This window comes from Erythrolamprus reginae, chromosome 1 (genome assembly GCF_031021105.1).
Source record: "Erythrolamprus reginae isolate rEryReg1 chromosome 1, rEryReg1.hap1, whole genome shotgun sequence".
Taxonomy (NCBI): Eukaryota; Metazoa; Chordata; class Lepidosauria; order Squamata; family Dipsadidae; genus Erythrolamprus; species Erythrolamprus reginae.
The window spans coordinates 144,750,302-144,775,292 of NC_091950.1; the positions used below are offsets into that span (position 1 = coordinate 144,750,302).

The following is a 24,991-nucleotide window of genomic DNA, read 5'->3' on the forward strand; positions in this document are numbered from 1 at the left end:
TACCAGACTCAACAACTGTCTCGACCTCATATTCTGTAATAGCAAAAGTGCTATTTATGGACTGCATATCATTGAACCCTTCTCTAACAGCGACCATAGTATGATCAACTTCAACCTCAATCTATGCCATCATAACACTCAACAGAACAACACGGCACCTAAGTACAATTTCAGGAATGCCAACTACGAACTCATAGACGCCAATCTCTCATTTATTAATTGGCAATCCTTATTCTCTAACTGCATCACCATTGATGACCTCTACAACACGTTCTTACACCAAATTAATAGACTTATAGATCTGCATGTTCCAATCACCTCTCCTAGAAGAAAACGAAAAAATAACGTACCTGTCTCGATAAAGAAACTACAAAGCAAAAAAAGATCCCTCTGGCGTAGAAACAAAAAAGGTCCAGTAACCAACTTCAAAAGCCGCTACAGAAGCATATGCCAACAAATAAAAGTAGAATGTCTCAACTATCACAGCGAACAAGAGGAAAACCTCCTACGCACCAAATCTAACCATGCCTTCTGCAACTTCGTCAACAACAAACTTAACGACTCCAGACCTATTCCACCTCTCGTAGGTCCCAACAACAAAGAATACCACGATGACCCATCCAAAGCTAACCTCTTCAACTCCTTTTTTGGCTCCGTTTTTGTTAACAGTAATGGCTCATCCCCCCCTCTTCGCAAATCGCACTCCAAACTCATTAAAAAACCTAACCCAAATCATCTTCACTATAGACCACATTGAAAAATTGATTCCATGATCTCAAACCTTCCCTATCTGTCGGACCAGACGGTCTTTGTGCATACTTCCTAAGAAAACTTTATTCTACCATAGCTGAACCCCTAAGCATTATCTTCCAAAAATCCTTCAGGACCAGCACTCTCCCCAAGTTGTGGTCAAAAGCAGTAGTCATCCCCATTTTCAAAAAGGAGACCCATCACTAGTTGACAAATACAGGCCAATATCACTATGCTGTGTCCCTTGTAAAATCATGGAATCAATTATAAATAGATCAATCACCCTTTACTTAGAATCTAATAACCTACTATCAAAAAAACAATTTGGATTCAGAAAGAAACTATCCTGCAACCTTCAACTACTTCACTGCAAAAGCATCTGGACTACCCACCTTGATCAAGGAAAATCCATCGATGCAATTTATATCGACTTCTGCAAAGCCTTTGACTCACTGGTTCACGACAAACTTCTCCTAAAATTCCAATCCTATGGCATCTCAGGACTCCTCCACAACTGGATTACTGCTTTCCTGTCAAACAGGCAACAAGTTGTCAAAATCAGAGGTGCCATTTCCTCCCCCGTCCCTGTCAAAAGCGGCGTTCCCCAAGGCAGCGTACTAGGTCCTACTCTTTTCATCCTATACATCAATGACCTCTGTGATAATATCGCAAGCAACTGTGTACTTTTTGCCGACGATGTGAAACTTTTCAACACCACTGACAACACACTCACTCTCCAAAAAGACCTCGACTTTGTCTCAGATTGGTCTAACACCTGGCAACTTCAAATATCAACCAACAAATGCTCTACCCTCCACATCGGCAAAAAGAATCCAAACCACATATATGAACTGAATAAACAAATTCTTACAGCCAACCCACACTCAGTAAAAGACCTTGGAATACTAGTATCAAATGACCTAAGTGTCATTGACATGGTGATTTTTATGAAGTTTTTTTTTGTTTAAGGCTGGTTTCCAAATTTCAAAATTCCAAAATCATAATTATTAGAAGGATTGACATGGTGATTTTTATGAAGTGTTTTTTTTGTTTAAGGCTGGTTTCCAAATTTCTGGTAGGCGGGACGTGTCATCTCTTTTATTTATGCAAAGGGGGCTCCTCTCAATCTCTATGGCTTCCAGAGCAATTCTTCTATATAAATTCTCTGTTTTGTGAAGTAATTTAGTTTTTTCAAAGTCAATTTCGTGCCCTGTTTTTTTAATGTGCTGGACAAGGGAGGAAGTCTTTTCTTCTTTTTTAACTGCATTCACATGTTCTGCAATGCGTTGGCTCACTGTTCGGTTGGTTTGTCCAATGTATGTGGCTGCACATGTTTTGCAAGGGATTTCATAGATTCCTTGGTATTCCAATTGGATTTTATCTTTGGGGCTCCTTAGGATATTAGGATATATATATGTAGATTGTTCTGAGTTCGGGTTTTGCCCCGTGTAATATTTTGAGTGTCTATGCGACGTTTCGGTGAAATCACATTCACCATCATCAGGCTGAAGTTGTTAGCTTCGTGCTGCTTTGAATATAGTTTATATAGAACAATCTACATACATATACCCGTGAAAATCTACGAAAACATATGTGTGTGTGTGTGTGTGTGTGTGTGTGTGTGTATACATTCTCCCTCCCTGCTCCCTGCCTCTCTCTCTTTTCTCAATCTAATTCCAACCAAACCTAAGAAGATAGTTATCATCAGAGATAAATGTAAAGTCCTATCTCTGCTGGGAAAGGGGGACTGGGAAGCCTGGCATGGCAGTAGAGCTGGTGAGAAGCATCTAGGACAGTGGTTTTCAAACTTTTTTGAGCATGGCACACTTTTTACATTTACATTTACAAAATCCTGAGGCACACCCCCAACCAAAATGACACAAAATGACACTCTAAGGCACTCTCCTCTCTTTTTCCATCAATGTCTCCTCCCTCACTTGTGTGTGTGTGTGTGTGTGTGTGTGTGTACACACTCTTGAACCATTTTCAAAAACAGGTGAGGGCTGGGGTTTTTCTCTCTCTTATTCTTTGGGTGCTTTTTATCATATGCTTTAAATCAAGAGTCACTTCTCTCTCCCTTTTGTTTCTCTCTCTTTCCTCTCATTCTCTGCCTCAATCATTTTCTCATTTCTCTTTTTTCTCCCCTTTTTGCTCTAATCTCTCTCTCTCACTTCCTCCCTCTCCTTTTCTCTCTCTCTCTCTTTCTTTCTCTCTCTCTCTCTTTCTTTCTCTCCCTCTCTTGCTTTCTTTCTCTCTCACTCTTGCTTTCTCTCTCTCTCTTTCTCTTTCTCTTTCTCTTGCTTTCTCTCTCTCTCTCTCTTGCTTTCTCTCTCTCACACTCTTTCTCTCTCTCTCTTTCTCTCTCTTTCTCTCTCTTTCTCTCTCTTTCTCTCTCTTGCTTTCTCTCTCTCTCACACTCTCTTGCTTTCTTTCTCTCTCTCTCGTTTTCTTTCTCTCTCTCTTTCTCTCTCTCTTTCTCTCTCCCCCTCTCTCTTTCTCTCTGTCTCTCTCTTGCTCTCTCTCTCTGTCTCTCTTTCTCTCTCTCTCTTGCTATCTCTCTCTTTCTCTCTCATACACCACACCGGCAACAGCAGCCATCAAGCAGTAGGCACTGACGGCAGCGGCTGGATGTGTTGCTGGACACCATACATGCTGACGCTGTGCTGGGCATAGGCGCAGGGCTGGCACCTCCATCCCGGCCCAGCCAGTGGGCCAGTGCTAGCCCCGCAGCGCCAGCATGTACGGCACCCAGCAACACGTCCAGCTGCCGTTGTTGGTGCCTCTGCCCTGAAGCTCCCGCTTGCAGCCGTGGTTACTACCCAGTGCCGCTGTTGCTGACCACTTGCAGCCACCGCCCCACAACTACTGTCCAGTGCTGCTGCTGCCGGTGCCCTCCCGCTCCCGCTGCTGGCACTCTTCTGCCAGGCCCCAAAGCTCATCTGCTGCCGCCGCCAGGGAAGCTCCAGCTGGGCGGGGCGCTGCAGCTGCCAGAAAACTTGGAAGGCACAAAGAATGAAGCTCAGGTTCTGGTCTTGCAACTTTTTGCTCTTCGTGCCCTCAGCAAAAAGTTGCGAGACCGAAACCTGAGCTTCCTTCTTCGTGGCACACCTGACCATGTCTGAACCTGACACTGGTTGAAAAACACTGATCTAGGAGACCGAAGAGAAAACCGGCTGGGCCAGAGCAAAGATTGAGATGCAGTACGCAGAAAAGCCAATAGAGGATTGGGCTGCCTCAAAAAAGACAATGTGTCCAACCCAGGGGAGGGAATTGTGCCTTTTCCATAGTAGGCGGAGCTAATCTCCAAGATTGGGACAGACACCACCCATAGCCAATCAGGACTGAGTCTGAAAAAAGTATAAATACCACCCTCGTGCATCAGTTCCTGCTCTTTCCACTCAGTCCTGAGCCAGGGTTGCGCGTTCCTTGCTGATATTGGACTCAATACAGTAGTGAAAATATTTTTTTTCAACTAAAAGTGTAAGTGTTGGGTGTCCCCTTTTAACTATTTATTCCCTGAACGAGCCCCCCCCCACCCCAGCCAAATCTTGGGTTGAAGGCAGCCAGGGCATAAGTGCTGCTGTTAGTCCCTCCAGCATCAACTCTAGTCATATGAATAGTTGTGGGGGAGTGGGAAGGGTCCCAAAAACACTTTATAATTCAATTCCTGAATTTTTTCATCAAGTGATTCTGGAGCATTAACAACAGGAGGCCAGCATTCAAACAAGCAATTTGCCACTAATCAATAATTCCCTGTTGTATCTAACAGCTGCTCTCTGAAAGGCAGGCAAGGAATTTGCCCATTGCCAGACAGAAGAAGAAGAAGGAATCAGGCTATTTTCCAAAGCACCTGAGGGTAGAACAAGAAGCAATGGGTGGAAACTAAACAAGGAGAGAAATAACTTAGAACTAAGGAGAAATTTCCTGATGGTCAGAACAATTAATCCGTGGAACAGCTTGCCACCAGAAGTTGTGAATGCCCCGGCACTGGAAGTTTTTAAGCAGATGTTGGATAACCATATGAAGTAGTATAGGGTTTCCTAACTAAGCAGAGGTTGGACTAGAAGGCCTCTAAGGTCCCTTCCAACTCTGATATTATTATTATTATTATTATTATTATTATTATTATTATTATTATTATTATTTTATTATTATTATTATTATTATCATTGTTGTTGCTGCTGCTGCTGTTATTTTGTTGTTGTTATTATTATTATTATTAATAATAATAATAATAATAATAATTGTTGTTATTGTTATTGCTATTACTATTACTATCATTATTATTATTGTCAAAAAAATGTAATAGGTGTTTTTAAACTGTCAGACTGAGGTGGGCAAGCTCTTTGCGATCCACCAGTCTTACAAACTGACAAGACTGCCTGAATCAACAGCTGACCTCGGCTCTGTTTTTTTTACAACCAGTTTGCAATTGTTTCCGATCTATCGGCTGCCTTTCGCATCGGGGACAGTAACACAGATTCGCAAAGACGGGGTTTTTTTTCTTCCCCCGACACTTTAAAGATCCGATCAAATTGTGAGGTGGCTGGAAAGTGAAAGCCAGCCGCGGAACTTCGCCCGCTTTTACCAGCGGCCGTTCCCCCCCCCGCTCATTTAAGGTGGGGAGGGGGAGGAAGAAAACAGGTTTCTGACAGGCTGCCATTGGACTAACGGCCACTCCAGAGGCAAAAATTAACGGTCCACTCCAGCATTCCATAAACGAGTGATACCAACGGCCATTTTAATAGCAGTCAAGGGCAGAAACTTTTCTTTCTTTTTTTAAAAAAATATTTTTTATTGAAATATATACTTTAAAACAAACATTACATTGGAAACAAAATACACAACAGTACACAAAATACAATACACAAAATATAAAACAAAGCAAGCACAAAACAACAGCAAAAATACATATATATTTTTAAAAAAACATTACAATCTTTTTGGGGGAGGCTATAATTTTTTAAGGTTCTTCTCCAACATAAAATAAAACGTACATAATATAAAAGAAACACAGCATCCGTGCCTAAAGGTATATATATAACATTCCCTTTTTACATCAAACCATTATTTTCTTCACATATCATCCTTTCTTCCATTTCTAAATCTTTTAAATTTAACTCAATTCCAGAACATTTATAAGAGTACAAGCTAAAATTAAATATCTATCCTCTTATATAGACAATGTGCCAGTATCTGTTAAAATGTGTTAAAATTCGCTTACTTCAGCCTTCTATTTAATTTTATTCTAAACACAAATTCATTGCCTAGAATTATCACTTCTCTCTACTTAAACTTTTCTCATATGTGTTACATAATTTAACTAGTGCTGTTCACCCTTCCTTTTTTCGTCATCTAGGTCTTTTCCTCTTTAAATACTAATTGTCATATATTCCTTCAAAAATAGCTTCAAATTTTAATTGTTTTTAATTTTCTTATATTCGTAAAATCTTCCCCAGACTTTATAACAATCACCCTCATCTTTATCCTTAAACCTCAAAGTAAGCCTATTCATTTCTGTACATTTTAAATTTTTCTTTAAAATGTCCCTTTCATTTGGTATGTTGTTCAACTTCCAGTTTTGAGCATATGCAAATCTAGCTGCAGTCATAGAAACATAGAAACATAGAAGTCTGACGGCAGAAAAAGACCTCATGGTCCATCTAGTCTGCCCTTATACTATTTTCTGTATTTTATCTTAGGATGGATATATGTTTATCCCAGGCATGTTTAAATTCAGTTACTGTGGATTTATCTACCACGTCTGCTGGAAGTTTGTTCCAAGGATCTACTACTCTTTCAGTAAAATAATATTTTCTCATGTCGCTTTTGATCTTTCCCCCAACTAACTTCAGATTGTGTCCCCTTGTTCTTGTGTTCATTTTCCTATTAAAAACACTTCCCTCCTGAACCTTATTTAACCCTTTAATATATTTAAATGTTTCGATCATGTTCCCCTTTTTCCTTCTGTCCTCCAGACTATACAGATTGAGTTCATTAAGTCTTTCCTGATACGTTTTATGCTTAAGACCTTCCACCATTCTTGTAGCCCATCTTTGGACCCGTTCAATTTTGTCAATATCTTTTTGTAGGTGAGGTCTCCAGAACTGAACACAGTATTCCAAATGTGGTCTCACCAGCATTCTATATAGCGGGATCATAATCTCCCTCTTCCTGCTTGTTATACCTCTAGCTATGCAGCCAAGCATCCTACTTGCTTTCCCTACCGCCTGACTGCACTGTTCACCCATTTTGAGACTGTCAGAAATCATTACCCCTAAATCCTTTTCTTTTGAAGTATTTGCTAACACAGAACTGCCAATACAATACTCAGATTGAGGATTCCTTTTCCCTAAGTGCATTATTTTACATTTGGAAACATTAAACTGCAGTTTCCATTGCTTTGACCATTTATCTAGTAAAGCTAAATCATTTACCATATTACAGACCCCTCCAGGAATATCAACCCTATTGCACACTTTAGAGTCATCGGCAAATAGGCAAACCTTCCCTACCAAACCTTCCCCTATGTCACTCACAAACATATTAAAAAGAATAGGACCCAGAACAGACCCTTGTGGCACACCGCTTGTAACCTGACTCTGCTCAGAATACTCGCCATTAACAATAACTCTCTGATGTCTACGCTTCAGCCAGCTGCAAATCCATTGAACTATCCAGGGATTAAGTCCAATCTTCACTAATTTATCTATCAGCTCTTTATGTGGAACCATATCAAAGGCTTTGCTGAAGTCCAGGTAGGCAATATCCACGGCACCACCTTCATCCAACACCTTTGTGACATAGTCAAAGAAATCAATGAGATTAGTCTGACATGATTTGCCTTCAGTAAAGCCATGCTGATTTGGGTCCAATAAGTTATTGTCCTAACAAAAAAAACAATTACAATCTTAATTGTATCAAGTGTATCAATATTTTACATTTTACCCTGAAGAGTTTTCTTAACGGCTGTTCCTATCGACATGTTAACTACTTTGGTTATTTATATTATATCTAATATTGTTATGCTTTTTTCTGCCTTTCTGTTAGCATTTTCCAAATAATTCAATTAATACAAATCATATATCCTATTAAGTACCATTTTTAAACCAAATTATTTTTAACCAAAATTAGTGTTTAGACTTTTATTAATTGTTTCATTAATATGCTGATATGTTTCTAACCATTCATAAAATATGTTCCAAAATTTGTAATATTCTAAATCTTCTCTGTCATTCAATTTCATTGTCAGCATATCTGCTTCCGCGCAATCCATACTGTTTCTAATCAGCATATGTTTATCTGGTATCTCCCTTTGTTTTCATGTTTGTGCGATAGTGATTCTAGCTGCAGTCAGAATGTGTAAAATTATATTTCCCCCAGGCTATTTTTTATACTTTGTTTTATGTTTGGTATGAATGTTGCTGTTTGGTTTTTAAGTAATGATAGGGTTTTATATGTTTTTAATATTATATATTGTTTTTATTGCTGTTGTGAGCCGCCCCGAGTCTTCGGAGAAGGGCGGCATACAAATCTAATAAATAAATAAATAATAAATAAATAAATAAATAAATAAATAAATAAACAAACAAACAAACAAACAAACAAACAAACAAACAAACAAACAAACAAACAAACAAAAATAAACAAACAGACAGACAGACAGACAGATAAATAAATAAATAAATATAATGATGGGTTCCCCCCTCAATTTTTGATCTATTATTCACAGTAAAAAATATTCTGTTTTTTATTTATTTTTATTTTAGTAATTTCATTTATCCAATTTTGAATTCTATTCCAATTTTTTTTTAATGTAAGGACAAGTCCACCATACATAATGGACCCATTTTTTCTTTGCATCTCCAACAGTTTGGCACAAGTTTTCATTGCAGTTTAAGCTCCATCCATTATGACATAACTATTGTCATCTATTTCCAGCTGCAGCCTCCCCTTTTTCAATTCACTGTTTATGACTGATAAGGCAACTAATCTGGGGACAAATCAACCAGGACTAGACCAGATAGACAAATGGAAAGCAAATCGCCTGTATCCCAATAGGGATCGCTCCCCAATCAAAGCAAATGCCACAGCATCTTCCACTAAATCCAAACAGTCATCCAAACACAAAGATATGGTTCCTCACAAGCAAAGTCAGACTACTAAAACACAGGGAGCTCAACAAACACCCAGCCGGAAGGCTGCTCATCACTCAGGATCAGTTTCCTTAGATCAGGGGTTCTCAACCTGGGGGTCAAGACCTCTTTGGGGGGGGGGGTCGAATGACCATGGGAAAAGACATATTTCCCATGGTGCTAGGAACTAAAGCTTCCATTCTGCCACCTTGGAACATATTCTCTTCTCTCATAGTCTATTATCTTCCATATGTATTGTGTATTGGACAAATGAATGAATAAATAAATAAATAACTAAATATTTTTACAATCTGACCAATCAGGCATTTAAAGTCGAGGTGTCCCTCTGACCTTCCTGCCAATCAGCTTAAAACTCTGTTGGGAGAATTATGCTAGATTTATGGTTGGGGGTCACCATAACATGAGGAACTATATTAAGGGTCATTGCATTAGAAAGGTTGAGAACCACTGGCTTAGATGATGTGGATTTTAGAATCCAGTATCTGGGTATCTCAGAATAAGGACCAAAGATCAGACAGTAGAGAGGAGGCAAGGGACTGTAGTAGATCCCTCTACAGCAGTGTTTCCCAACCTTTTTTGAGCCGCGGCACATTATTCATATTTTCAAAATCCTGGGGAACATTGAAAGGGGGGGGGGGGGGGGGCGGGGGGCGGGCTAAAGAAAAGTTTGGACAAAAAAACCCTCTCTCTTCCTCCCTTTCGCTCTATTTCTCCCTCTTTCTCTCTTTTCCTTCCTTCCCTTCTTTCTCTCTCTCCATCCCTCTTTCTTTCTTTCTTTCTTTCTCTCTTTTTTGCTCTCTTTCTCTCTCCCTCCTTCCCTTCCTCTATGTCTTTCTCTCTCCCTTGCTCTCTCTCTCTCCCTCTCTCTGTCTCTCTTGCTATCTCTTTCTTGCTTTTTTCTCTCTCTCTTGCTCTCTCTCTTTCACTGTCTTACTATATGTCTCTTTCTTTCTCTTTGCCTCTCTTGCTATCTCTCTTTCTTTCTCTCTCTTTCTCTCTTTCTCTCTCTCTGTCTCTCTTGCTATGTCTCTCTTTCTTTCTCTCTCTCTCTCTGCCTCTCTTGCTAAGTCTCTCTTTTTCTCTTGCTATGTCTCTTTCTTTTTCTCTCTCTCTGCCTCTCTTATATGTCTCTCTTTCTTTCTCTCTCTCTCTCTCTCAGCTGACTGCAAGCGGGAGCCCTGACGGCGGCAGCTGGACGTGCTGGACACCGTATATGCCAGGCCTGCAGCGCCAGCATGTACGACGTCCAGCAGCACGTCCAACCGCCACCGTCAGGGCTCCCGCTTGCAGTTAGCTGAGAGAGAGAGAGAGCGCTCCCACTCGCCGCCGCCTGGAGCTCCCTCTCACCGCTGCCATCTCCCCGCGACTGCCTGCGGCCGCTGCAGCCACCACCACCCCCGCTCCTACCGCCAGTGCCCTCCCGCCGGGCCACAAAGGACACTTGCCGCCGACGCCAGGGAAGCTCCAGCTGGGCGGGGCGCTGTCGGTACTTCCGTCCTGGGGCTCCCGCTCGCAGCTGTCCCCCGGCTCCTGCTCAATGCCGCGGTTTTCGGCGCTCTCCTGCTGGGCCCCAAATAAGGAAGGCGGGAAAAAGGCGCGAAGAATGGAGCTCTCCTTCTTTCTTCCTGCCTTCCTTCTTTGGGGCCCAGCAGGAGAGCGCTGAAAACCGCGGCCTCGAGCAGGAGCCGGGGGACAGCTGCGAGCGGGAGCTCCAGGTCGGCACCGGCAGCGCCCCGCCCAGCTGGAGCTTCGCGGCACACCTAGCCGTGTCTCGCGGCACACTAGTGTGCCGCGGCACACCGGTTGGGAAATGCTGCTCTACAGACTGTAGAGGTTCAGGCCCACATTAATGAAGCCATCAGGCAAGGAATAGAGGCAGGTATCAGAGCCATGGCAGGCCCCACCTCGTTGCTAAACAATATTCCCATTCTTTCCACCTCAACACAACAGGTGGAGGCTTATCAATATCCTTACCTAGTTGAGGAAGACTCACTTTCTAAGCACTCTTCTCATTCCTTGGAGGAATTGGGTGAGAGCACACCACAAGGGGAAGGTGTGGGAGAATTTGCCTGAATTAATGATGTCAGAGGATGAGGATCTGGCACCAGAAACCTCCGTTTTGGCTGGGCTTTTCCAACCTTCCCTTTTTTGGTTCACTTTTACATAAGGCCAGGATCGCAGCCAATTTACCATTGGTTGGGGCTAATCAACAAGCTTCAGATATAGATCCACTAATGGCACAGCCTCCTCACCTATGGAGGTCATACCAGCTCCTGCCCTGTTTGTGGATGCTATTCTCAGCCAATGGCATTCCCCAGCGTCAGGACTTACATCTGGACCATTAGACAAAAGATATTTCAACCTAGAGGCTTGCTTGCTTGCTTGCTTGCTTGCTTGCTTGCTTGCTTGCTTGCTTGCTTGCTTGTTTGCTTGCTTGCTTGCTTGCTTGTTTATTTATTGGATTTGTATGCCACCCCTCTCCGCAGACTCGGGGGGGGTTAACAACAGTAACAAAACAGTATAATCCAATACTAAAAACAGTTAAAACCCATTATATAAAAACCAATCATACATACAGACATACCATGCATAAAATTTTAAAGGCCTAGGGGGAAAGTGTATCTCAGTTCCCCCATGCCTGGCAGCAGAGGTGGGTTTTAAGCAGCTTACGAAAGGCAAGGAGGGTGGGGGCAATTCTAATCTCTGGGGGGAGTTGGTTCTAGAGGGCCGGGGCCGCCACAGAGAAGGCTCTTCCCCTGGGTCCCGCCAAGCGACATTGTTTGGTTGACGGGACCCAGAGAAGACCCACTCTGTGGGACCTAACTGGTCACTGGGATTCGTGCAGCAGAAGGCAGTCCCTTCTTTAGTTCAACATCTCCAAATACCAGCTATAGACAGTCATACTCTGGCACTTTACACCAATGCACAGATGCCTGGTGATGGGGAGGAGCTTCTCAAGCCAGAAGATAGATGTACTGAGATGGAGCTCCAACATGCACACCAATCAACAGTCTGGGTGGTAAAGGCTTCAACAATTGCCTCATTTTTTTCAAGGGCAAGCTCGAAGTGGCTGCACAATTTTGAAAAGGAGGAGGAAGAAGCAGGTCCAGAGGAGAACTCCTAGGCTGGTGAGGGATCTAGAAACCAATTCCTATGAGGGATGATTAAGGGAGTTAAGCTATAAATACCTCCAAGACTCTCACATACTTTGATTGAGGATCCTTTCTAGGTGACACACTGCACAATACGATGATTCAGGATCCATTCAATCCATAACTGATCAGGAAGACTTTTTCTGAGAGTTCAGTATCTGTATCACTAATAGAGACCATTTCATCCAGCAGCTAGAGAAGGTGATTCATAAAGAATAAATGTAATTCTGCCTTTTTGCCCCCTTCAGGTTTGCTCACCCAAAAGAAGCCTTCGTGGGAGTTGCGGAGCCCCCTTGAACTGGCCAGCCATGCTGATCCTGAGCTGCTCTTCCAAGCTGCAGCTGCTGGAAAATGTGTTGCGAAAGGGCCTCCCGGAAACAGTGCTGGTAATCGCCTATTTAATGTTACTTCTGGTGTAAATATAAGAGCTGACGTTTCCCCCTTTACTGAGAATTTGGCGAAAACTGCACCAGTTAAATGAGTAATTAAATCTGATGCCAGTCATGCAATCTTTTCATATTCAGGTCTACTTTTCCTTTAGCCACATTTGCAAATGCAAAGCCAATAAAGTTCAAAATATAGGGGTATCTTGGCCCACACTATTCTAAAAAAGAAGACTAAACTTTGAAAAAGGTGACACAGTAGTAGAATGGAGCAAAAGAATGTGGGTCCTCCTTTTTGCTGATTTCTTTTGCTACAGAAAATCCCAAAACCATCTTTCACCGAGAGATAATAATACAGTATTTGGTGGATGCCATGCAATCATTTCCCATTCAAATCTACTTTTCCTTTTGTCACATCTGCAAATGCAAAGCCAATAATGTCCAAAATATAGGTGTACCTGAAATAGCGCAGACTACAGAACCTATCTTTGCTGATTTCTTCTGCTACGGAAAATCCAAAAATCACCTGGCCTTTCAGTGAGACGGTGAATTCCTACAACTCACCCGTGATAGCATTTGGCTCTCTTCAGACTGAATCAGCCAATCAGAGATGGCTTTCACCAACAGACAAAATTTCCTACATCATTGCACTCATTGTAGCATTTTGCCCTCAAAAGACTTTGGGCCGTTCTGAATCAGCCAATTGAAATGACTCACTTCTGTACCCAGATCCACCCCAGTCAAACTTTTGATAAATTAGAGAGGAAAAGCAGGTTTTGTTCTGCACTAGGTGTTCTATTTCTCTATTTAATTTAAGGTCTGTGGGACAGTGATGCACATCAACCATGGAAGCCCAGCCCAATACTATTATTAAAAAGGAGAATAAACTTTGAAAAGGATGACACAGTAGTAGAATGGAGCAAAAGAACGTGGGACCTCCTTTTGCTGATTCTCCTGCTACAGAAAATCCCAAAAACATCTGGCCTTTCACCAACTGAGCAAATTCCTATATCACACTCAGTGTAGCATTTGACCCTGAAAAGACCTTTGGTGGTTCTGAATCAGCCAATCAGAGATCCAGACACACACACACTTTTAATTAATTAGAGAGGAAAAGCGGAATCTCTCTTGCATTAGGTCTTCTGACCTTTTTTAAAAAAAAAATTTTTATTGAAATATTTGTATTAAAAACAAAACATATAGACATTAGAAACAAACATTGTGACATATACACAAAAACAAGGGGGGGGAGGAAAAAAAGAAAAAAGAAAGAAAAAGGAAAAAAAATCAATAAATCAATCAGTTTATACATATCCATTAAACACAATGGATAATTAGTTATTTTAACGGCTTTTACAAACGATGGCATTTAATTAATTAATTTCAGTTATTTCATTAATTTGCTTTCTTTTTAAATTAAGGTCTGTGGGGCAGTGATGCACATCAACCGTGGAAACCCAGCTCAACATGAAGTTGTGGTGGATTCTTGGCCAGAATTTAAAGCTGTTCTTACACGACCACGAAAGGAGGTAGGGAATTACAGCAGAAAGTTGATGGTTTTTTTCCACAGCCCCCTGGTGAAAAATGGGAGGGAAAAACAAAAGACATATGTGTCGGGGCACAAAAGCCATTCAGGAGGCCAAGGGTGTGTGTGTTTATTTTATATTAGTTCTCCTTGCTTCATTTTTCTATATTCCTCTTCCAAGTGAGCCTGGTTTCATCAGCTCTTCCACATGGTCTCTGCCATCTGTTCTATTCCTGCTACCACTTCCTGCAGATACTGAAGGACAAGAAGGATTATTATACCAACCTACATGCTGCTTTCTATCGGGAAGAAGAAGCCTGCAGAACCCTCCTGGAAAACAAAGATGCCGTAGACTGGGACACAGCCTTCCAGCTACAAGGCAAGGCCTGGGTTCTGGCGATTTCTTTTCCACCCTTAGGAGATTTTGGAAAGTGCCAAAAACCAACTCCTAAATTGTGGAGCCCCAGTATAGTTTAGTTTAGTTTTGTTGAGTTTAAGACAGACTCTTTGTTTTTCTGGTCAGGTGCGTTTCTCTTTTATTTATTTGTAAGCCATCCAGATTTGTGAAAAAATTGGGCAACCTTAAAATTGTATTAAACAAACAAACAAACAAACAAACAAACAAATATCTACAAATCTCCCTCCCTCCTCTTTCTTTGTGTATGTATATATTTATTTATTCGATTTTTATGCTGCCCTTCTCCTTAGACTCAGGGCGGCTTACAACATGTTAGCAATAGCACTTTTTAACAGAGCCAGCATATTGCCCCCACAATCCGGGTCCTCATAGTATTTATATATGTAGATAGATAGATAGATAGATAGATAGATAGATAGATAGATAGATAGATAGATAGACAGACAGACAGACAGACAGACAGACAGACAGACAGACAGACAGACAGACAGACAGACAGACATATATATACACATTCATATATATGCACACATAGCTAAACAGACAATATGAACAATTAAAAATATGGTTTAGGAAATATCCTGTTATTATTTCAAGTAATCCGCCCTGAGTCTTCGGAGAGGGGCGGCATACAAATCTAATAAATTGAATTGAATTGAATCTTAAATTGAGATTAATTTTGTAGTAAATGTGTTAAATGGGGAGAATCATACAATGGAAAATGTCCAATGAGTTTAATAATGTCAGTGCAAGCAGAATTTTAAGATAATCTTCTCAACTACTGGTAATATTTGAGAAGTTGAACAGATTATTAAATATTTAGAAATGTGTCTAATTTCTTAATTTTTGCAAAAATCAATATAAACACATTGCCTTATGAGAAATATGAACCCTATTCTTAGTGTTCTTTAGGCCGATGTCTTATTTTTCTAACTGCAAAACATAGGACAAAAATCAAATGATGCATAGAATTAGTAACCCTGAATATGTCATCTTCCTTTTGGCTTCCACATATAGTAAGACTGCCATTTGGTCTTTACACTCGGAAAAAGTTGGTATCATGAAAAATCCTTGTGCTCTGTTATGTTATGTTCTTGTCAGATAATTCAATCCAGAGTTTGTTATGATGGGTGACATTTGGCCTGGTCTGCTAGACCAGTGGCCATTCTAGTTTATTTATTTTAATTTATTTATTTATTTATTTATTTATTTGTCAAACCATGTACAAGATAGCCAGTATTGGTATAAATATAAACAAAAGCAAAGTACGTATAGGTAAATCTGGATAATAGGACACTAGGACAGAGACGGTAGGCATGGTGGTGCGCTTATGCACGCCCCTTGCAGAACTCTTAGGAACAGGGTGAGATCGACTGTAGACAGTCTAAGGTTAAAGTTTTTGGGGTTTGGGGAAGAAACCACAGTCAGGTAATGCATTCCAGGCATTGATTACCCTTTTGCTGAAGTCATATTTTCTGCAGTTGAATTTCAAGCGGTTTACATTGAGTTTGAATCTATTGTGTGTGCATGTGTTGTTGCAGTTGAAGCTGAATTATTCATTGACAAGTAGGACATTGTGGTGGAAAAATCTATAAGCTTATGCAACACTCCATTCCAGCCATCACCCACTATTTCCCTTTGGCTGGTGAATGGCTCTGTGCCACTCAGTTGCATAGTATTAGGAATAGAGAGAAGATAAAACAATAAGGCTAATTTCTTGTGTCACGTCCATTCAAAATAGGTCTGCAAGATGGCATTTATGATACTATGAAAGTCATGGCAGAAGCTAGAAATGTCCACATGAAGTCCCATTTTTATCAGGCATTGCTGCATCCGGATGCAGACACCTTTTGTCAGAACGAGTGAGTAATTGTATTCCCTTTCTAAGGCAAATGTTTTTGGGGACTATTAATTTGATTCCATGCAATTATCCGGGTTTTAGTAATGAAATCAAGGGAGATTGGGGGACATCTTCTATAACAGAGGTCTCCAACCTTGGCAACTTTAAAATATGTGGACTTCAACCCCCAGAATTCCTCAGCCAGCAAAGTTGGCTGAGGAATTTTGGGAGTTGAAGTCCACAAGTTTTAAAAATTGCCAATGCCAAGGTTGGTGACCCCTGTTCTATAATAATTGTATCCTCTGTAGAAAACTAAGAATAAGTTGTTTCTCCTATTTGTAAAAATGAGGTAAGGACCCTGTTTTGCTGCCAACTTGGAAGATATGGAGTGAACAACCATTAATAGGGAGTGGGAAGAATTCCCTGAACGTAACTGCTCCATTGTTTTTTCCCAAAGCAAATGGCGTTGGGAATATTAAAGGAGTTTTAAAATAAAGCAAAACACACAAAAGATCCTAAAGCTGATTATTGCAGTTTCAAAAGACTGTTAAGAAGATAATTCAGAATAACTGGGATTTGTGTTTTTCCACTACTGGGTAACGTTGAGATCATGGTTTCCCTTGCTATATCCTACCAGGCTTTTTTCAAACAAGGTGGGATTCTCTCCCTTTGTTCTCCCTTCACTACCATCTCCTCTTTCTTTTCAGACTGAGAAGTGAGCCCCTCTTCTTTGGGACACTCAACTCATCCTATGCAGCCGTACTCAATGACACTTATGAATTTGGAAGGAATAACTGGAGCCTGCGCTACCTCAGGAGGCTGATTGAGGACTTCCCAAATGTTTGCCTCAGAGATCAGTATGGGCAGCCGGTTGCCTGGAGCCTAAGTGATGCCCTTGGGTGCCTGACCCATGGCTATGCAATTCCTGAGTACCGGGGAAAGGGTCATATGAGAACAGTTATAACGGCATTATCCCAAAAATTGCATGATCAAGATTTTGCCTTGTATACTAGAGTTAAGCCAGAGAACAAGGTTTCCAAGCAAGCTTTAAGTAACCTGGGTTTTCATATCTTGCCTTTTACAAAGTATATTCTTTTTTTCATTCCAAATGACCTGGAATAGCAATAAGGTTTCATTAAATGGGGAGGTTGGAAATAACGTCCACACAGAGATGTAAGAGACTCTGTCTGGATTAGGGGGGTTTCTCTTATCTTCGCTACCAGTTCGAAATGAGCACATCATGTCGTAAGTGCACACTTCACGCTTGTACACAAACTCGCTACTCTCGGACGCATCACATCCAGGAACTGACCTTTTCTGCATGCGCAGAAGTCTTTGCACATTCACAGATGGTTATTTACCAGCAGCGGTGACCAAGGAACCAGTTCAGGGGCATGGCAATCCAGCCTTCACCACCAATTATTTAACTTTGGCCAAATTTCCATCACCGGTTCACCTGAACCGGTTCAAACCAGTACCAACCCACCACTGGTCTGGATATATTCAAGTTTAAGTCAAAAAAGGATTACAAAAACCAGGAATAGCTATGAATGAATAACTGCATTCTAAAATAAAACCCTTGAGGCCTTTAAATGGTGCATAGCCCATCAATATTCCTTGGCATTCATTTTACGCCATATCTGGATCCAGTACTTTGGCCCTAAATCTCTTTTTATTTTAAAGAGAGCTCTTCCACCCTATCACTGCCTTGAGCCTCCTGTCCTGTGCTCATCTTCACTTCCACCACTTACAAAAGACTGAGAATAAACCAATGATTCCCTGTGGCAATTACTGCTCCAACAACTACTGTAACTAGCAGGATACTGTATGAGGTCTGTTAGAAAAGTAGCCAACCTTTGGCTGTGGGGAAAAACTGGCATACCTGGAGCATTGGAAACCTAATCATCCTCAAAATAGTTTTCTTGGCACTCCATACACTTCTTCCAGCAGTGCCGCCATTGGTGGAAGCATTTTGAGAAAGCCTCTTTTGGAATGGAGTTTAGCTCGGCTGTCATTGCTGCCATAATGTCCTCTCTTATCTGAAATTGTGTTCCTTTCAATAGCCTCTTGAGTTGGGGAACAGCCAGAAGTCGCAGGGGGCCATACCAGTAGAGTAAGGAGCCTGTTGAAATACAGGTGTCTGTTTTTTTGCAAAAAAAAGTCTGAACCAAATGGAAGGAATGTGCTGGATCATTGTGATGGAGGCGCCAATTTCCTGTTGACCGCAACTCTGGTCTCTTGCACTGCACAACATCACAGAGGACATCCCTGTAGTACTCTTTGGTGATTGACCCTGTTGTGTGTACTTGTGGTGTACCAAAGCACGGGAATCAAAGAAAGCAATCAGATACTTTGACATTGCTGCGCACTTGGCAAGACTTCTTTGGTCTTGGTAATGTGGAATGCTCCCACTGTAATGACTGAGATTTGGTTTCTGGGCTGTACCTGTACACCCAGGACTCGTCACCAATGATTATGGTGCTCATGAAGTCGGGGTAACTGTGGAGTCCAGCATGTCCTTTGAGACTTCAACACAACATTGCTTTTGCTCCGCCGTCAGCACCTTCGGCATGAATTTCACTGCCACTCTCTTCATGGCCAAATATTTGGTCATAATGGAATGTGCCAAAAAATGCTGATGCCCACCTCTTTTGCAATTTCTTGGATAGTCACACGATGGTCCCGCATCACCACAGTGTTCACTTTGGCATCTGGTGATTTTGGTATGTGGATGGCCAACCAACGCCTGGCTTGTTCTCCACCGATGTGTGGCTGTCTTTAAACCAATCGTACCTCTCCTTAATCTGTGTGATGCCCATAGCATCATCACCGAAAGCCATCTTCCGAATGGTTTCCACCTAGCTGTCGCCCAATTTCTGGCAAAATTTGATGCAGTAGCGCTGCTCCAGTCATTCTGCAATGAAAAACTGATGAGAGCACTACCTCATTCAAATGCTGCTTGCCAGCAACAAATGCTATCGACAGGGGGGGAAAACTTCACACATACATATGAAGGTTCAAGGTTGCCTCCTGCAAGCATGCTTGATTCAAATCCATCAGGTTTTCGGAAAAATTAATAAAGTTGGATACTTTTCTAACAGACTTGTAAAATATGTCCTTCAATAAGTTCCATATACCAAGCACCATCTTTTAGGATTCAGACACTCTTAGAGGAAGAAAAGGAGAATTATTGTAAAGGCCATTTTGGTCTCTTGGTCAAAGTACCAGGCTAGAAACTGGGAGATTGTGAATTCAAGTTCCATCTTAGCCTTGAAAGTCAGCAGGGTGACTTAGGACCAGCCACTGTATCTCAAGCCAATCCAGCTCATAGGGTTATTGTGGTGGGGGAAATAGGAAGAAGGAGGAGTGGACATGTTCACCTCCTTGAGTTATTTGTAGAATAATAAAGGAGGCAGAATACAAATAAATAAATGTTGTGCTGTCATTCCCAATGTCTAAGAATCATACGAAAAAAAATTGTCTATATGGGCTTTTTTCCTGCATTATGACTAACTTATTAAAAAGAAAACCCAGGTACAAATTTTGTCAGCTGGGAAATTTCCCCAAAGCTTCATGGAACTGAACTAATTCAACATAAATTGGGACAATAATACTTGTTTTTTGCTAGTTATCCTAGGGAAATATCTGGGAAGTAGTGTGCCTCTCTGAATTTTTATTTCAGTGCTTTTGTTGGAACCATTGTCTTGCACACCACCTGAAAATGCAACAGTGAATGTGTGACAGAAATCTTCAAGTCCACCAGTGCAGACACTCTTATTCCTAAAGGGAATTTGGTTTCAATATAGGGCATCAGAATTTCTGACTATTCTGTTTGTGGATATTGTTGGATGTTGTCCCTTTAAACTGGTTAGTGATAAGCTTCATTCTTACACAAACAGGAAATATTGTACCAACCCAGAATTTGCTTATCACTTTAAAAGTCAAATAGGTTGATGTCTTGTATGTACTTCTGGTGACTGAACAAAGCCATACAAAACAAGAGCAATTTACTACAAATGTCTACAATACCTGCCATAGTCCATGTTAACTTGCTAACTTGAAGCAGCAACAAATTAGCATAAGCATGCTAGATATCATAAGACATCTCCTACACCATGAAAGAGAGTAAGGAGGAATAAATAGCTAGTGATACTGAGTTCCCCTCTTGCAAAATTTACATTCTCCAGACAAATGGCAATAGAAGTTGAACTCTATTGATTAAAAAACAAAACAAAACAGAAACACAAATCCCAGATACATTTGAACTAAAGGAGCTGATGCTTCTCAGTTTTATTCAAGAGTCACATCGTTGAAAAATAATCCTCACCTCTAGTGTAAGGACAGTTCCTGCAGGCTGTCATTATATACAGAAAAGTTAAGGCCTGTGAAATTCATGAAAAACGGAATGGTTGACTCCAGAAATAGGGAAAGTAAATAATTGTAGAATAGATGGATCTATAAACAGACCTGTAAAGTTTTCATTTATTTATTCATTAGACTTATTTGCTATCCATCACATCTAGAAGCATCTTTGGCAGCTTACAAACATTAAAAGCCATAGACATTGCAGCAATAAATACTCTCAATAATACTGTACTAATAAATTACATTTGAACAGATGGGGAGGAAGGTAGCAAGACTTAGTTTGGTTTTCATGATTTGGGAACACACGCAGTTAATGCTTCATTAGTAATTTTTCTCTACAATCAACTGTCAAGGCACCAATTAATAAAATTCCTTCAATACAAAGCAAACAACTTTTAGAAGCTGCAGACAAAAGCCATCTGTTTGCTACATTCATCATCTTCAATCACAATCACATACTATGAAAATCAGGCAAATCCACTTTTAGTATTTCTGAATGAGATGCAACACCTGAAATATTGGTTTTTCTTTCAGAAAGTGGTACTCTTGCTGCCATCTAGTGATGGAGCATAAAATATCATTTTTAAAATTCTGCCCATTTATGTACAGTGGTACCTCGGTACTCGAACGCTTCCTTTCTCGTACATTTCGGATACCGAACAAAATTTTCGGCAAAAATTTGCTTCGGTATCTGAACAAAAATTCGGATACCGAACAGCCACAGAAAATTTTGTTTATTATCCGAAATGAGGGGGCGGGGTGAGAAGGAATGGGAGTCGGAATCCGACACGCCCATTCTGGCCGCCCACTAAACAGCCTCCCAGTCGTGCTCCAAGCTGTAGGGAGTGGGGGGGGGGGCGGCTGTAATACCGGCAGTTTCGGGGGAGCTCCTTTCCTTTAAGCAGTTACACCAACTTTCTCTTTCCCGAGAGTAGCGACGGCAGCAGAGGCTTTCCTTAGAGCAGCAGCAGCGCCGGGAACGTCAGAGGCTTCCCTTTCTCATCTCACGTTCCCGGCGCTGCTGCTGCTCTAAGGAAAGCCTCTGCTGCCGTCGCTACTCTCGGGAAAGAGAAAGTTGGTGTAACTGCTTAAAGGGAAGACGAACCACTGAGGAAAGGAGCCCCCCCCCCGAAACTGCCCCCACCCTAACTACAGCTTGGAGTGCTTAGACCTCATATCTTTATCCCATAGGAAATAAAGGAAATAGGGGCTGGAAACCAATTAAACCCATTTCCATTATTTCCTATGGGATAAATTAATTCGGTACTCGACCAAATCGGTTCTCAACCACACTTTTGGAACGGATTATGGTCGAATACCGAGGTACCACTGTACTCTGATTTGATTTCATTTTAAGGAGCTCCTGAGCAGTCTTTCTTGGATCGTTTTTTATTTTGGAGGTGGCCAAGTTTGTAAATCCTACATGGCATTACTAACTAGCAGATGATCATCAAAACCATATAAAAAATTCACATAATTTCTATCAAACCATACCAAAACCAGGCTATTAGAATCCAGAGACCCACTCAATGAGAGCAAAGACATATAGAAAATAAATTTGTGGCATTATCTAATGATTGTCAGAATTATTGTAACCCAGCTTCTAGCCTTAAATATGGACACTAGAAGGAATGATTTACTATAGAAACATAGAAGACTGACGGCAGAAAAAGACCTCATGATCCATCTAATCTGCCCTTATACTATTTTCTGTATTTTATCTTAGGATGGATATATGTTTATCCCAGGCATGTTTAAATTCAGTTACTGTGGATTTATCAACTACATCTGCTGGAAGTTTGTTCCAAGGATCTACTACTCTTTCAGTAAAATAATATTTTCTCATGTTGCTTTTGATCTTTCCCCCTACTATTGGAGTAAAGGCAGCAAAACCACTGCAAATTGCCATTGAATAAACATTAACTTGCCTTTTCTGACAGGTATGAAAGTGCCCACAATATTAAGAATAGTATTCAGTTCAAGTGCCTGCTGCTTTATTAATATATAACCACCAACATAAGCTTCTTAACCAAGGCAGTACTGGTAAACAAATACATCTGTAATCATGCTGGTTGCTGAAAAAACAATGTTCCTGTTGTGTTTGAGGAAAGACTGGGGGAGGATCTCTCTTAGAATTGTACACTTAGACCTAACATGCCCAATAGTTCTGCTGAATGCACCACTGCTTCAGATGAAGCAAGATTTCCAGATCAGCATCTTCTTGCCCCTGCAAGTACCTTCACAGATTTGACTGAAGAGCTGAACCAGTGCCCTGCTCCAAGGAGGTAGGGGCAGGAATTATAATTTTATGTCCTTGCCAGGAAAGAAAAGGGAAGAGGTTGGTGGATGTGGACCGGGGTGGGTTCTAATTTACCTTACTGCCGGTTCACTTCCTCCCGTGCTGTGTGTGCAGTACTGAAAACGTAGCTTTTGCACATGTGCAGAAGCAAAAAACAGCTTCTGAGTGTGCACAAAAGCTAAAAACAAGATGGAGGCGCCTATGGTGCCGCTGAGAAAGGCAGGTCGGGAGCATGGGCAACTGGTCATCGCTCCCAGTTTGGCAAGTGGGGAGAAATTCCTGCTACTGATTCTAAAGAACCGGGAGGAGTCCACCTCTAATGTGGATAACACTGGCATATCTACCAACTATTATAAATTTCCCAAGAGTACCGCACATTTTTGTACTGTATTCCTACAAGAGAAGCCTAACCTCAAAACAAATCTCAGCTCCCAAACAACTGAAAATCATAATTGTGCGGTATTTGAAGAGTTCCATGTTATTTTTGCTTTCACTTTGCTTGGTTGTCTCCTCTACAGGGCTTCTTCTGGGTATGCTTGGTTCATAGTTCATTATGGCCATAGAGCCTGCTCCTCCTTGCAGCCAATTAAGGGCAAAGATAAGCTGGTCATGGCTAATTGCAGTTTATGGCCAAATCATCTCTTTGCCTCCTAGACCTAGACATTGCAACCCAGATTTGTTCCTGGAACAATTTTGAGTGACTTTAACAAAAAATGATTTACTTATATGCAAATTTAGATTTATTTATTTTATTTTATTTTATTTTATTTTATTTTATTTTATTTTATTTTATTTTATTTTATTTTATTTTATTTTATTTTATTTTATTTTATTTTATTTTATTTTATTTTATTTTATTTTATTTTATTTTATTTTATTTTATTTTATTTTATTTTATTTTATTGTTTGTTTGTTTGTTTGTTTGTTTGTTTATTTATTTATTTATTTATTTACTTACTTCTATGCCGCCCTTCTCGTGAGACTCAGGGTGACTCACAACAAAACAAATTCAAAATATGCAAGAAATCTAACATTTAAAATTCTAAAGGCATCAATTCTAAGAACATGTAAAAAATCTAACTTGATTCATAATCTAAATCCCCAATTTATTTAAAAACCAACCATCCACATTTATCCTAATATATGTTATAGATTCAATCATGGGCTGCGGTAGTTGTTAAAATTCACTGGCCCCAAGCCTGTAGGCAGAAATGCATTTTTTAAAACCTTACAGAAGGCTGGGAGGGTGGGGGCAATACGAATCTCTGGGGGGAGTTGATTTCAGAGGGCTGGGGCTGCCAAGCTGAAGGCTCTTCCTCTAGGCCCCGCCAGGCAGCATTGCCTGGCTGACAGGACCTGGAGAAGGCCGACTCTGTGGGACCTGACCAGCCTCTGGGATACATAAGTCCAATGGCCATGTAGGACTTTATAGGCCATAACCAACACTTTGAATTGCGTTCAGAGACCAATTGGCAGCCAATGCAGATTGCAGAGTTCTGGAGAGACATGGGATTATCTCTTTTTTTTAAAAAAATAGTTTTTATTGAATTATTTACATTAAAAGCAAAACATAAAAAATACATTAAAACATAAAATATAAAACATAAAAAGCATAGAATATAACATACATAATAAAGGAAAAAAATACTAGAAAAAAACACAGACAAACTGTTCTGTCAGGCTCTCTGGTAGACTCCTCCCGAAAATTCACAGGTACAAATTTCAGACACACACACTTTTGAAAATTCAAAACAATGTTCTTTATAATGAAAATTCACTTAAACCAAGCCCTCTTTTGGTATAGCAAAGAGCACTTGTCTCCAAACAAACTGGTAATTTGTACAAGTCCCTTATCAGTTCTGTGATACTTAGCTTGCAACTGTGAGGCAATTCACAGTCCTTCTTCTTTCACAAAGTGAAACACACTTTGCTCTGGTTTAGTTTCAAAGTGGGAAAAATCAGCACACAAAAGGTCAAAGTCAGTAAAGCAGGCACGAAACACAAGGATCAGATAATCCTCCACAATGGCCAAACCCACAGGCTGCTATTTATAGCAGCCTCACTAATTACCACAGCCCCACCCAACCACAGGTGGCCTCATTT

At 40.7% G+C, this 24,991-nt stretch overlaps 1 protein-coding gene and 1 long non-coding RNA gene across 5 annotated transcripts in view; one reads left to right on the top strand and one right to left on the bottom strand.

Moving 5' to 3' along the window:
- Nucleotides 1-12,984, bottom strand: part of LOC139153843 (uncharacterized) — a 50,533-nt gene extending 37,549 nt beyond the window's left edge. For both annotated transcript variants that reach the window (XR_011556888.1, XR_011556887.1), the window contains exon 1: nt 12,900-12,984. This is a non-coding gene — a long non-coding RNA (uncharacterized lncRNA). The remainder of the gene's footprint in view (nt 1-12,899) is intronic.
- LOC139153743 (glycine N-acyltransferase-like protein 3) lies at nt 4,131-19,656 on the top strand. 3 transcript variants are annotated; one of them, XM_070728086.1, is made up of 6 exons: nt 4,131-4,230; nt 12,307-12,444; nt 13,863-13,970; nt 14,219-14,345; nt 16,126-16,246; nt 16,932-19,656. In XM_070728086.1, the coding sequence occupies exons 2-6, from the start codon at nt 12,367-12,369 to the stop codon at nt 17,344-17,346; spliced, it is 849 nt and encodes a 282-aa protein (XP_070584187.1). In that variant the 5' UTR covers nt 4,131-4,230; nt 12,307-12,366; the 3' UTR covers nt 17,347-19,656. The 3 variants fall into 3 exon arrangements, with proteins under 3 accessions (XP_070584187.1, XP_070584179.1, XP_070584197.1); XM_070728078.1 differs by lacking the exon at nt 4,131-4,230 and adding an exon at nt 11,705-12,034; XM_070728096.1 differs by lacking the exon at nt 4,131-4,230 and adding an exon at nt 12,053-12,207.
- Nucleotides 19,657-24,991: the final 5,335 nt, after the last annotated feature.

Excerpts from the sequence above, each read along its gene's own strand:
- LOC139153743 (XM_070728086.1), top strand. The coding sequence starts at position 12,367 with ATGCTGATCCTGAGCTGCTCTTCCAAGCTGCAGCTGCTGGAAAATGTG. Across the intron at positions 12,445-13,862 it reads GCCTCCCGGAAACAGTGCTG|GTCTGTGGGGCAGTGATGCA; the intron begins GTAATCGCCTAT and ends TTTTAAATTAAG. Across the intron at positions 16,247-16,931 it reads GACACCTTTTGTCAGAACGA|ACTGAGAAGTGAGCCCCTCT; the intron begins GTGAGTAATTGT and ends CTTTCTTTTCAG.